General features: G+C 40.6%; 1 protein-coding gene across 1 annotated transcript in view; it reads left to right on the top strand.

The window, feature by feature from the left end:
• The window catches only part of LOC102868630, a 504,064-nt gene that overhangs the window by 156,566 nt on the left and 332,836 nt on the right, over window positions 1-14,662 (top strand). The window contains exon 7 of the mRNA XM_006900538.1: window positions 5,960-6,038. Within this exon, the coding sequence (XP_006900600.1) occupies window positions 5,960-6,038 (79 nt within the window). The remainder of the gene's footprint in view (window positions 1-5,959; window positions 6,039-14,662) is intronic.

Consider the following 14,662-nt stretch of genomic DNA (forward strand, 5'->3'; position numbering starts at 1 on the left):
ATGGGGGTCGTGGGTCAGAGCTGCAGGGGTGTGTCCCGATTCAAGTCCACTCCCACCGTTCACTGCATCTTCACACAGCCCTTGGCTAGTTCCAATGTTTAGAGGTGGTGGGGGGGGTGCACTAGGAGGGTCGGGGGGGGAGCAATGTAATACCTGAAGATGGGAGTCGTGGGTTAGAGTTGCAGGGGTGTGTCCTGATTCAAGTCCACTCCCACCGTTCAATGCATCTGCGCATAGCCCTTGGCCTGTCCCAAAGTTCAGAACTCACGGGGTGTGTGCACCAGCCAGGTTGGGGGGGATGAGCAATGCAATACCTGAAGATGGGGATCGTGGGTCAGAGCTGCAGGGGTGTGTCCCGATTCAAGTCCACTCCCACCATTCACTGCGTCTGCGCACAGCTCTTGGCCAGTCCCAAAGTTCAGAGCTGGCTGGCGGGGGGGACGTGGTGGTGCGCGAGCCTGTTCGGGCGGGGGAAGCAATGCAATACCTGAAGATGGTCGTCCTGGGTCAGAGCTGCAGGGGTGTGTCCTGATTCAAGTCCACTCCCACTGTTCACTGCGTCTGTGCACAGCCCTTGGCCAGTTCCAACGTTTAGCGCTGGCGGGGGTTGGGTGCGCTAGGCGGGTGGGGGGGGGAGCAATGTAATACCTGAAGATGGGAGTCGTAGGTCAGAGCTGCAGGGGTGTGTCGTCATTCAATTCCACTCCCACCGTTCACTGCATCTGCGCATAGCCCTTGGCCAGTCCCAAAGTTCAGAGCTCACGGGGTGGGGGTGCACCAGCCAGGTCGGGGGGGATGAGGAATGCAATACCTGAAGATGGGGGTCATGGGTCAGAGCTGCAGGGGTGTGTCCCGATTCAAGTCCACTCCCACCATTCACTGCGTCTGTGCACAGCCCCTGGCCAGTCGCAAATATCAGAGCTGGCGGGTGGTGCGCGAGTTGGTTTGGGGGGGGGAGCAATACAATACTTGTTAGTTTGCAATTTGTAGGATGCCAAGCTTAGGTAAGTATTTCCCAGCCATAACAAGCAAGTTCCTGACTGGATAGCCCAAGTAACCTGAAAATTGAAGCTTTTTCCTTTCAGGTGAATCTCGATGCAGCTCCCCTCAGCTCGTGGTCCCCCGTGGGACCACTGTGGGACCGCTGCAGCGCAGGCAGGCAGGGCTCCAGTTTTTAAAGCTTCTAAAATAATGTATTAGCAAAAGTTCTGATTCAAAATCCTACTGTTTGTGTCACGCTATGATGGTCAGTCTTTGTGGAGCGTAAAGTACTCTCTGGTATCCTCTCTACGCAGGCTGCTATCCCTCTGGCTCTTCACACTGTGCTCTCCACCTCCGCCATCTTCCTAGATCTGGTTGTAATCTTAATGGAACAGATTGTCAGGAGTTTTTCTTGGTGCTGTTAAATGCATCTGAACTTCTAACCTTTAAGTTGTTGTTGTTGTTGTTGTTGTGTACTGCCAAGTCAGAACCAACCCATAGCATTGGGTTTTTAGAATCAGTAAATCACAAGGGAAAGAATGTGCGCTTTTTCCTCCTTTGGAGCACCTGGTGAATTCAAACTATGCCCCTTTGTGTTGGCAGCACAATTCATTACCATTAAGCCATTATTATTATTATTATTATTATTATTATTATTATTATTATTAGATTACTGCTTTTTTCTCCCCAAGAGCAGGTGTCCCTGTGCCTTGCCTAGGGTTTAAGTCCTCTCAAACACATTGGCTTAAAATCCCTCAGGGCTCTCAGGCCCGTGGCTCTTGGGCCAAATTTATTAATTTTCAAATGAATATTCCTTGAATCCCAGAACACTTGATTGTGCTAATGTGAAACCTATACTTGGACCAGGAGGCAGTCGTCAGAACAGAGCAAGGAAACACTGCACGGTTCAAAATTGGCAAGAGTGTATGACAGAGATGTGTCCTATCCCCATACCTTTTCAACCTGTATGCAGAACAGATTATCTGGGATGCTGGGCTGTGTGAGAAGTGTGGAATCAGGGTTGGTGGAAGATTTATCAACAATCTGTGTTATGCAGATGACACAATTCTGCTTGCTAAAACTGAGGAGGACCTGAAGCACTTGCTGCCTTGTTGCATCCACTTCCTGAAACTAACTCTGGAAACACTACAATCTCTAAACTCTACAAACTCTCTAAACCCTTTAAATATACAGAAATGATGGTAGATATAGAACAGAGTTCTGTACAGAAATTATGTTATTCATAGAACAGAGTTTAGGTCTTTTGTGAAAAACTTACTCTCGTATTCTACTTGACGACACTTAACCACTGCTAAGTGAAACTAGTATAGTATAGTGAAACTATACTCTTCCACTTTGTACATTACTCTTTGTCAATGTGTAGTATGAAGTAACCTGGGTTGCTTGATGCTGAACCTTGTGTCATTGGGGTATCAAATACCAGAATAGCTTCCCAATGTGGACAGTGTTTGGTGGAGCTCCCAGATGTAAAATAGGTTTGGAAGCAGAAGTGACATCCACTTCCTAAACCACATGCCTCTGGAAACTCTATGAACTTGGTGAAATGATGACAATTATGGGAAGTCATTAGGTCTTTTGTTCATAGAGTCACTATGAATCATGCTCGACTTGATGGCAGTCAGCAACAAAAATAACAAGCTACTAGAGGTCCCTAAACTTCCGGTTAGTCAAGAACAAATGAGTTATGCTATTTAATAACCTTATTTTTGAAGCAGAAGTAGCATTCACTTTCTATATAACATGGCTATGGTAACTATATGAGTTTAGAGAAACGATGATAATTATAGAAATGTTTCAGGTCTTTGGTTCATAGGATTGCTGTGAGTCATGCTTGACTCAGTGGCAATCAACAACAACAACAAACAACAAAAACCTTATTTTGAATTGACTTGTGCCAAGCTTGGACAATATTATTGGTTAATGACTATTAATGATTTGTTAGTCATATCTCATATTCCTGACAGCATTTTATGAAGAGGCAGAGTAGTTCCTAAGCCTTTGTCTTAACTCTCTTGTTTGTCAACAGCATGTGATTTCTTAGGAATGTTTTGAAGCTAAAACAAATGTATGTGAATAACTTTGAAGCATATAAGACATTGTGTTGTGTTGTTGTTAAGTGCTGTTGAGTCGTAGACAACTCATAGCAACCCTATGAATGAAAGACCAGTTCGTAGAGTTTCTGGAGGCAAGCCATTTCTTAAGTGGTTGCCACTCATACTTCCAAGCTTGTTTTAATCGGGAAGCTCCACCAAACACTGTCCACCATGATACCAAGCTTAACGTGCGTAATTTTAATCTGCGACCCTCAGGCCTGGCATATAATACATGTTGTTGTTGTTGTTATGTGCAGTCGAGTCACTTGCGACTCATAGCGACCCTATGTACAACAGCCCTAAACCGTGCTCTATCCTGTGCCAATTTCATTGCCTCTGACACACCCATCCCGATTACCCCAGTCACTGAATCAGTCCACCTCATAGGGGGCCTTCCCCTCCTGCGCTGTCCCTCTACCCTACCAAGCATGATGTCCCTCTCCAAGGACCTGATACAATACATAGACATGCAAAATTGAATTTTTTCTGACAGTTGATCTAATTTTGGATTCTTTTAAACTGATAATTTACTTTGTGAGTTTTTAATTTTTTTTTTTCATTTTAGCCTGTAGTCTTGTCTTACATTTCCCCCCCAAAGAACTCTGGGCACCCCAAATGTACGCATCGACTATGTTGCACACACATCTAGTTTTTATTCCAGCAACACAGTGAACTCCAAATAATTGCTTTAGTTGTCATAATTTTGCATCTGTATCCCAACATTAAAAAGCATTCTAATTTATGAGTGGTCCACACTCATTTCTTGTAAATGCAAAATAATTTCTTTCCAGGGCAGACAAAAGTTTTATTTATTTTTATGAATGCAAACATATAGTTAACAAATTTATGCTATGATTATTTTTGAAGTATAATTACAGAGGTTTTAAAAAATATACTTTTATAACTATAAGTTGGCAACAGAGAGGAGAGAGCTCTAGGTGAAAAACAGATTTTAAATTCTACAACCATAATTGGTATGCCATCAATTCCTGGGTGCTTGTTTTTGCCAATTCCTTCAGAGCAGCTTGAACGTCTTCCATCACCACAGGTACTTCCCCTCCCTTCACTAGTTTATTTATAAATTCTAATACAAATTCTAACAAATTCTTTCAATTTCCCTCACCCCTCCACCCATCAAATTGTAGACAAATGATTAATTCCCTGTTTCCCCTGTACATCCACATCCTTCTGCTTCCGGCGTCTCCCACCCCGCCTGGATCCTTATACTCATTTTACAATAATGGTCTTATACAACATCACCACAGATTCTTGCTAATATGTTGTTTCATGAAAATCTTCTATGTCAGACAATTCTTTTGGTACAATGATTCTGTATACCCTCTACATATTCTTTTAATGCTTCCTGGATAATTTAATATTCTGCCCAAAGCATCCTTAAATATTGCAACTTGAGGCTTGAATTTGTTGTTTGGTTTCTTAAGCTTAAGAAATGCTGATTAGGTTTGGCCCTTTTGATTTTCTGACTTCAGCTCTTTGAACATTTCATTATAATACTTTGCTTTATCTCCCTGGGCTGCCCTTTGAAATATTCTATTCAGTTTCTCAACTACTTGCTTCCCCGCCCCCCCACCTTTGTTTTGGCTTCTTGGCACTGTAGTGCAATATTCAGTCTTTTCTGACATCCATCTCAGACTTTTATTCTTCCTCTGTCTTTGTAATGAAATTTTGCATTCTTCCTGGATAATATTCTTGATATCCTCCCACAGCTCATTTGGTCTTCACTAATTAGTGTTAAAGGCCTAAAACCTCTTCCTCAGATGGTTTTGAAATTCATGTGGGATAGACTTAGGGTAAAATTTTGGTTCCTGTGAATTTGATTTAACCTTCTGCAACCTTAAGTATGGATTGAAGCTCAATATCAATAAAATAAACATTCTCACCACTGGGCCAGTTTGCAACATCATGATAGATGGTGAAGAGATTGAGATCGTTAACAGTTTAGTTTGCTTGACACCACAATCAACACTCTTGCTACCAGCAGTCAGTAAATCTAAAGATGAATTGCATTGGAAAAGTCTGGTGTCAGGGACCTCTCCAGAGGAGAGGAGAGCAATGGTGCCAGTCTGGAGACTAAGGTGCACCTGATCTGGGCCATGGTTTACGCAACTACTTGCTATAAGTCAGAAAGCTGGACAATAGAAAGAGAATTGATGCCTTTGAGCTGTGGTGATAGGGAAGAGCATTGAATATGCCATGGACTACTAGGAGAACAAAGAGGGTCATCCTGGAGAGGATAAAACTAGGCTGATCTTTCCAAGGATTCTGAAGCTCTGTCTGACATATATTGGGCATGTTGGAAGGAGAGACCAGTCCTTAGAGAGAGACATCATGCTTGGGATGGTGGAGGGATAGTGCAATAGAGGAAGACCCTCAATGAGATGGATTGACTCAGTGACTGGGGTATTGGGGATACGTGTATCAGAGACAATAAGGTTGTTTCAGGATGGAGCAGAGTTCAGAGCTGTTGTACATAGGGTCGCCATGAGTTGAAAGCAACTTGATGGCACAGAGCAACAATAATACTATTTTGCCCTTAACCTCTTAATACAGAAAGGTTTTGTGTGTTTGCTTAATGAACATATTCTTTATACAGGCAGTTATCACTACATTTTAATTTATGCTTTTGGCTGAAATCTGAGTTAGTGTACTAGGTGTAATTAGACTCTTTTTAAAAAAATTTCTTTTTCATTGAGTGAAGGTTTACAAATCATATTGGTTTTTGTAGTAATTTTGTTTAATTACATTAATTATTATTGATTAAGTAAATGAGATAATTATAATATCTAATCAACCTTCATTGTGTATTGCCTTTCCCTTCACCCAACTCTTTTAATTGGTTGTAGACTGACACCTTCTGTCTGGAAGCTGTGCATCTTGGAGACTTGTACAAAGTTGTCATAGGTCATGATGGTCTTGGACCAGGTAAGACTTCCTTACACTTAATTAGTTTATGTCTGATTGTACTATATTTATGTAAAACTACACAAATCTAGAACATAATTGTGGAGAATAGTTATACAATTAAACTTTTGTTCCCAAATAAGCTTTGAAATTTAGGCATTCCTCTAACTTCAAACAACTTAGTCTTTCTTTGTCAGTTGGATCTTCTTTCCAGAATTCTAGAAAGAAAGGAGAATAGTAAGAGTTGATTTGGGATTACTAAACCGTGGCTGAAAAAGAAGAAAAGACCAAGATGGGTGTCAGGTGAGAGCCTGAATATTACATTAGAGCACTGAGAAGCCAAAGCTAAAGGAAGAATCCAAGAAATCAAAGAGCTTAACAGAAAATTTCAAAAGGCAGCCCGGGACGACAAAGCAAGATACCATAATAAAATGTGCAGAGAGCTGGAGTCAGAAAATCAAAAGGGCTGAATTGACTCAGCGTTTCTTAAGTGGAAGGAGCTGAAAAACAAATTCAAGCCACAGGTGGCAATACTTAAGTATATTTTGGGTAGACTATTAAATGATCCAGGAAGTATCAAGAGAAGATGGAAGGAATACACAGAGACACTGTATCAGAAGGAATTGGCTGACAGAGAAGAATTTCATGAAATGACTTATGAGCAAGAGCCTATGGTGATGAAGGGGGAAGTTCAAATTGCTCTGAAGGAATTGGCAAAAAAAAGGCTCCAGGAGTTGACGGCATACCAATTATTTCAACAAACAGACACTGCCCTAGATGTGCTCACTAAGTTGTGCCAAGAAATCTGGATGACAGCCAGCTGGCCGACTGACCGGAAAAGATTGATATTTGTTCCCATTCCAAAGAAAGGTGACCCAATGGAGTGTGGAAATTATTGAACAATATCATTAATATCACATGCAAGTAAGATTCTGCTGAAAATTATCCAAAAACGCTTGGAACAATATGTCAATGGAGAACTGCCAGATGTGCAGGCTGGATTTAGAAGAGATCGTGATACCAGGGATATTATAACTAGTGTTATATGGATCTTGGCAGAAAGCAGAGAATACCAGAAGAATGTCTATCTGTGCTTCATTGACTATGCAGAGGCTTTTGACTGTGTGGATAACAACAAGCTGTGGCTGACTCTGGGAAGAATGGGAATCCCAGAACATTTGATTGTGCTAATGCAAAACCTATACTTGGACCAAGAGACAGTGGTCAGAACAGAGCAAGGAGACACTACATGGTTCAAAATCAAGAAGGGGGTTCGTCAGCTATGTATTCTATCTCCATATCTTTTCAATCTGTATGCAGAACAGATCATCCAAGACGCTGGGCTGTACGAGGTGGAATGTGGTATCAGTATTGGTGGAAGAGAGTCATCAACAACCTGAGTTATGCAGATGACACAACCCTGCTTGCTCAAACTGAGGAGGACCTGAAGCGCTTGCTGCAGAAGGTCAAGGACTGCAGCCTCCTATATGGATTGAAGCTCAACATCAAGAAAACAAAGATTCTTACCACTGGGCCAACTGGCAGCATCAGTATAGATGGTGAAGAGATTGAGATAGTTAACAATTTCAGTTTACTTGGCTCCACAGTCAACACTCTTGGTACTAGTAGCCAGGAAATCATGAGACGAATTGCATTGGGAAAGTCAGCTGTGAGGGACCTCTCAAGAATACTGAAGAGCAATGACGTCAGGCCAGAGACTAAGGTGTGCCTGATCTGGGTTATAGTCTTCACAATTACATGCTAGGCATTAGAGAGTTGGACAGTGAATAGGGATGATAGAAAGAGAATTGATGCCTTTGACCTGTGGTGCTAGAGAAGAGTATCGAATATACCATGGACTGCTAGAAGAACAAACAGGTTTGTCCTGGAGAAGGTGAAGCTGGAATTCTCCTTGGAGTCAAGGATTCTGAAGCTTCGTCTGACATACTCTGGGCATGTTGTAAGGACAGACTGGTCCTTGGACATCATGTTTGGCAGAGTGGAGGGACGGCGAAGGAGAGGAAGACCTTCAATGAGATGGATTGATTCTGTGACTGGAGTGGTGGGAATGAGTGCATTTGGGATGGCTAGGTTGGCACAGGACAGAACGGCATTTAGAACTCCTGTACATAGGGTCGCTATGAGTCGCAAGCTACTCGTGGCCCATTACAACAAGAACAAAAACAACAACAACAAGCTGTGGTATTTGACAGTACTCTAGCAAACTGCTGGTGTGAGCAAGAGGCATTCCCTGGTGGTAGTGCCAAAAGTGGCACCTAAGGAGACTGTTCTGGCTGCAGAGTCACTGATGTTTTCTCCTGCTTACATTTTGTTCATATATGACACGCAGTTTTCCCACTAGCTTTGTGAGATGACTTTACAAACTGTCTTTTTATTCAGCTATATAAAAACAGTAGCATAGCTGGGGAGCTCTGGTAGAGTGAGTCTGGAGGGAATTATGATGGTAACTCAAAGGTCGATGCTCTCTGGTAATTTTGAATCCACAAGAAACCCTGCATGAGAAAGATGGACAGTCTACACTCATGTCCTTACAGCTTTGAAAACTCACTGGAGAGTCAGTGGCAGATTCCCTGGTAGAGTTGAGTGTTTTGGTAAAACAATCATAAGACAAAATTTATTTATCAAAATAAATACTATAGGACAAATAAGTAACCCTTCTGGTACCGTGAATAAGTGCTTAACTGCTAATATAAAAGTTCTACTCTGCTAGTCAAACCTCAGTAGAAAGATGTAAGTCTACTTCCATAAACAAACAAAAATAGCCTAAAATCAAGGTAATCACCAACATAACGCCTTAAATTTTCCTTTAATTTTAACATTGAAAAGTGTTAAAGGATAACTTTTCAACATATTTGTTGTTAAGTACTGTCAAGTTATAGACGACTCAGCGACCCTATGAACGAAAGACCTGAACACTTGTATAACTTGTATCGATCCTCCAAGTTCATAGAGTTTCCGGAGACAAGCTATTTCGAAAGTGGATGTCACTCCTGCTTCCAAGTTTGTAATTGGGGAGCTCCATTAACGCATTTGACACATCAGTGTCACAGTGTTTAGCATTACAGCAGCCACGAGTTACCTCAGTACAGCAAATGAACAGACCAGTGCTATACTACTTAGAAGAATGTTTGACCACAAACAATTAAAGCCAGGCCTGAGAGCCACAGATTAAAATATTATATAGATAGATAATAAAAATGTGATTTAGTGGCTTTTATACTTCCTGAAAAGAATTACCTTAACCACTGTTGTTTTTGTTGTCGGATGTCATTGAGTCAAGTACAAACCATAGTGACCCTGTCCTATACTAGGTAATCCTTATAATCTCTGATATACTTGAAGCCATTGTAGCAGTCACTGTGTCAATCCATCTAGCAGAGGGCTGTCCTGTCTTTGGCTTACCTTCCACGTCTAAGTATGCTGTCCCTTTCCAAGGAATAATGCCTCTTAACAACATTTCCAAAGTATGTGATATGAAACTTCACAATGCTTGCCTCTACAGAACACTTCTGTTGCACTTTCTCCAAGATATAGCTGTTTGTTCTTTTGGCATTCCTTGGAATATTCAGTACTTTCCTCCAACACCAAAATTCAAAGGCACCAATTTTTCTTCTGTCATCCTTAATTCATTATCTTGTTCTCAGATGCGTAACAAGTGACTAAAAAGACCATGACTTGAATCAGGTGTACTTGGTCTTTAAAACTGACATCATTGTTCTTCAAGATTTTGGAGAGGTCCTTGACAGCAGACTTTCTTTGTTTCAGTTTTATATTGCTTTGCTTCCAAAGTTCATATACATTGTATTTCACACTGTTTTTCATTCACATTTTGTTTCATACAATCATTCATGCATTATGACTAATAGAGATAATCATCATTCGACATTGCCCATCATCTCCCTGTCTTTTCAGATCCTTACTGGATCTTTCCCATTTCCTTCACCCTCTCCTTCCACTCACCGAATTGTGCAACCCTGTTGTTTCTCCTCTACCCATCTTCACTCCTCCACTCCAACTCTTTCCCCTTTTGGGTCCTCATACATGTTTTACTAGTTATCCTTCTATTATTGCAATAACGGTGTTATGCAGTATTTATCCTTATGAAACTGAGTTAATGCATTCAGTATAACACTTTCCAGTCTCTTCCAAGTTAAGAAATCTTTTTTGAAGTAGTTGCTCCTGAGTGATGATAGTATTCCATTGTGTGAATGTACCACAATTTATCAATCCATCCAATTGTAGTTGGATATTTGGGTGGTTTGGGTTGTTCTTGTGATGGTGAATAATATTGCTGTGAACACTAGTGTATAGATCTTCATTTGTGTCTCAGTTCTAAGTTCCTTGGGATATATTCCTAGTAGTATAAAAGCTGTATCAGAAGTTTCTGTGTTCAACTTTTTGTTGTGTTTGGTTTGTTTCTATTGGTTTGCTTACAAAGTTCATATACATTGTTTCACACTATTTTTCATTCACATTGTTTTTCATACAATCATCCGCATGCATTATGTTTTATAAAATTAATCACCATTGTGCCAACCAATCATTACCCTGTCTTTCTTCCAGATTGATTGTACCATTTTGCAATCACACCAACAGTGAATGAGAGTTCCCTCCTCTCTACATCCTCTCCAAAATGTATTGCTTGCTGCCCTACTAAACTTTGCCACTGCTACTTGGGTGAGATGGTATCTCATTGTGGTTTTGATTTTCATCTGTCTTACTGACACTGATTTTTAGCATTTCTTAATGTGTCTGTTAGCCATCCAAATGTCTTCCCATGTGAAAGTTCTTTCCATGTCTTTTGCCCATTTTGTAACTGTGTTATCAGTCTTTTCCTTGTGGAGGTTTTGTAGGATTCTGTAAACTTTTGATAAGAGACCATTGTCTGAAATGGTATTGTCAAATTTTTTTTTCCAGTCAATACATTTTCCTTTTACTCTGTTGAAAAATTTTTTTTGATGTGCACAGGGATGTAATAATTTTTTAAATTAATTTAATTTTATTTTTTGTTCAATTTTCTACTAGTTTATTTACAAAATTAAAATGGGTGGGAGAGGCTGGAAGCAGATGGATTTAATCTTTAGAAGGTTCCACTCATCAATTTTATCCTCTCCAGATTGTGGATTTCTGGCTGTATTTGGCAGTCTCTTTATACCGTAGACTAGGCTGTATAAGCTTGGTCTCAGTTTATCTCTTATGAACTTTAAGGGTTTTAGCTTTACTCTCAGGTCTCTAACCCACCTTGAGTTGATTTTTTTGTGTGTGGTGTAAGATGTGGATCCTGTTTCAGCTTTCTGCAGGTAGCAGTCCAGTGTTTGCCAGCACCATTTGTTGAAGAGGTTGTAATTTCCCCATTTAATAGGGTGTCTTTCCTTGTCAAATATCAGTTGACCATAGATAGAGAGGTAGATTTCCGGGCTCTCAGTTCCATTCCACTGGTCCTTGTGAACAGTAGACTTTTCTTGATGCAATAGGTTTCCTGACTGACTGCTGGTACCAAGGATGTTGATTGTGGAGCCAAGTAATGTAAACTCATCGAAAGCTTCAGTCTTTTCTCTGTCTATCATTATATTGCTTACTGAACCAGTGACAAGGATTTTTATGTTCTTGATGTTGAGATATAATCCACATTGAAGGTTGTAATCCTTGATCTTCTGCAGCAAGTGCTTTATGCTCTGTTCACTTTCAACAAGCAAGATTAGATCATCTTTATAACACAGGTTGTTGATGAATCTTTCTCCAATCTTAATGTCACATTCTTCCTCATAAAGTCCAGTTTCTTGAATGATTCCCTCAGCATAAAAATTGAATAGGTATGTGGAAAGGATATAGCCCTGACACACATCTCTCTTGATTTTAAATTTTGCTCTGTTTGGACAACAGCTTCTTGGTCTCAGTATATGTTTCAAATAAGCCAAACAAAAAGTTCTGGGATTTCCATCTTCTCAGTGTTAGCCACAGCTTGTGATTCACTAGTCAAATGTCTTTGACTAGTCAATACTCTAAGTAGCAATAGGTATTTTGGTTTTATAATGTACAATACATCATATGTTAAGCAATATTATGTTGTTGTTATGTGCCATCAAATCGCTTGTAATGACTCTGAATGCCATCCTATCCTTAGCCAATCTCACTGTTTGTGACACACCTACAACCTTTACTCCCGGTACTGTGTCACCCCATCTCATCTGGAGTCTTCCTCTCTTGCACTGTCCTTCCACCCTTTCAAGCATGATGTTCCTCTCTAGGGACTGATCTCTCCTTGAAATATGCCCAAAGTATGTCAGTTGCAGCTTCAAAATTCTTGTCACCAAGAAGTATCCTGGTTTCACCCTCTCCAGGATTAATCTATTTGCTCTCTTAGCAGTCCATAGTATGTTTGATACTCATCTCCAACCCCACAACTCAAACACAACTATTCTTCTTCTATCATCCCTAATCATTGTCCAGCACTCAGATGCATAGCAAGTAATTGCTAAGATCATGGTCTGGATCAGAGGCACCTTGGTCTCTACACTGACATCATTGATCTTCAGTACTCTGGAGAGATTCCTGACAGCAGATTTTCCCAACGGAACTTGTGTTTTGATTTTCTGGCTGCTGGTACCAAGAGAGTTGATTGTAGAGCAAAGCAGACTGAAGCTGTTAACAATTTTGATCTCTTCACTGTCTATTATGATCCTGCCATTTGGCCCAGTGGTGAGAATTTTTGTTATCAATTTTGATGTTGAGTTTCAATCTATATTGAAGGCTGAAGTTTTTTACCTTCTGCAGTGGATACCTCAGGTCCTCTTCAGTTTTTATCAAGCAAGGTTGTGTCATTTGCATAATGCAAGTGGTTTATAAGTCTTCCTCCAATCCTGATGCGACGTTCTTCCTTATAGAACCCAGCCTTTTGGGTGATTTGTTCCACGTATAGATTGAAGAATTATGGAGATAGGTTGCATCCACTGTGTAAACCTTTTCTGATTTTGAACCATGAAACATTTCCTTACTCTGTTCTAATGACAGCCTCCTAGTCCAAGTATAAGTTTTGCATAAGAAAAGTCAAGCATTCTGGGATTCCCATTCTTCTCATAATTTGTTGTGATCCACATCATAACAAATTATGAGTAATATTGAGAATAATAATAATCCTAGAATATTTAACTGAATTCAGGCTAAATCTGCATATTGATCAAGAAACAGTTGTTGGAAAAGAGCATAACTACATAGATTTTTTTAAAAGATATTATCAGGGTTGTATTCTTTCTCCCTACCTATTCAGTACATATGCTGAACAAATATGTTGTAGACCGAGGGTAAAGTATGTTAATAAGTATTAATAATGAGACAGAACAACAAGAATGTATAAGTAAAAAGAGGTAAAGCAGGAGGTGAACAGTTCTGGAACAAATGAACCACCAATCTCAGCCTCCCTGTACCTTTATTGAAAATTACCAGGGAGTAAATCACAAAGAGAATTCTAAGCAAATGAAGCTAAGCTCTTTCTATTGAAAACCTTATGCTTGACTCAGGAGGAAGCGGTTAGCAAAAACAACACAAGAATCATGTAAATGCCTAAGGTTTGCCTTAATGCTGCCCTTGTAAACATTTAAGGTTTGCCTTAGTACTTCAGGGTGAATTCCCGCTTATATCTGCACCTCCCTCATATCCTGATATGGCATTTGGTTTATTATAAATATTTAATATGAAATTTGACTTCCTACATTCAGTATATATGCTGAACAAATAATTTAAAAAGCTAGAGTATGGGAGAGTGGAAGATGGCGGAGGTGGAGAGCACAGTGTGAAGAGCCAGAGGGATAGCAACCTGTGTAGAGAGGATACCAGAGAGTACTTTACGCTCCACAGAGACTGACCATCACAGTGTGACGCGAACAGTAGGATTTTGAATCAGAACTTTTGCTAATACATTATTTTAGAAGCTTTAAAAACCAGAGCCCTGCCTGCCTGCCCCGCGGCGGTCACGCCGCGGTCCCATCGGACCCAGCAAAAGCTGGAACCCACTAGCTGAGCTGAGCTGTATTGAGACTCACCTGAAAGGAAAAAGGTTAGTGGGGAAATGGGCTGAATTTTCTTAAGCCTACTAAAACCTGGAGGGTCTGAGGTGCGGCATGGACAATAGGAAGTGAATCATAATTTTTGTCGAAACTTTTAGTATTGGAACTGTGGGAACAAAGCCTCGTGGACTCGACTCAGCAAAACCTGGAAGCCACTAGATGAGCTTCTAAGAGACCCATTTGGAAGGAAAAAACTTAGTGGGGAAATTGGCTTAATTCGCTTAAGCTCCACTAAGACCCAGTGGGTCTGTTGCGTGATGTGGACAGTACACATTTGAATCAGAACTTCTGTTGGAGTGGACTCAGAACGAGCTAATAGCCTCAGTTGCAATCTGGACCATGTTTCGGTCGCACTGCAGATCGGCAAATGCCGGAATCTGCAAGCCGAGCTTCTGAGGGACCTATGTGAAAGGGATAACCTTTGTGGGGAAAGTGGCTGAATTTTCTAAAGCTCCACTAAGGCCCAGTGGGTTTGTTGCACGTCAGAGACAGTAGGAATTTGAATAAGAAATTTTGATGGATTAGAGTCGGAACTGAACGAAATCAGCCTGGGTTGCATTC

This window comes from Elephantulus edwardii, unplaced genomic scaffold (assembly GCF_000299155.1).
Source record: "Elephantulus edwardii isolate Elephantulus edwardi_28Jun2011 unplaced genomic scaffold, EleEdw1.0 scaffold00287, whole genome shotgun sequence".
Lineage (NCBI taxonomy): Eukaryota > Metazoa > Chordata > Mammalia > Macroscelidea > Macroscelididae > Elephantulus > Elephantulus edwardii.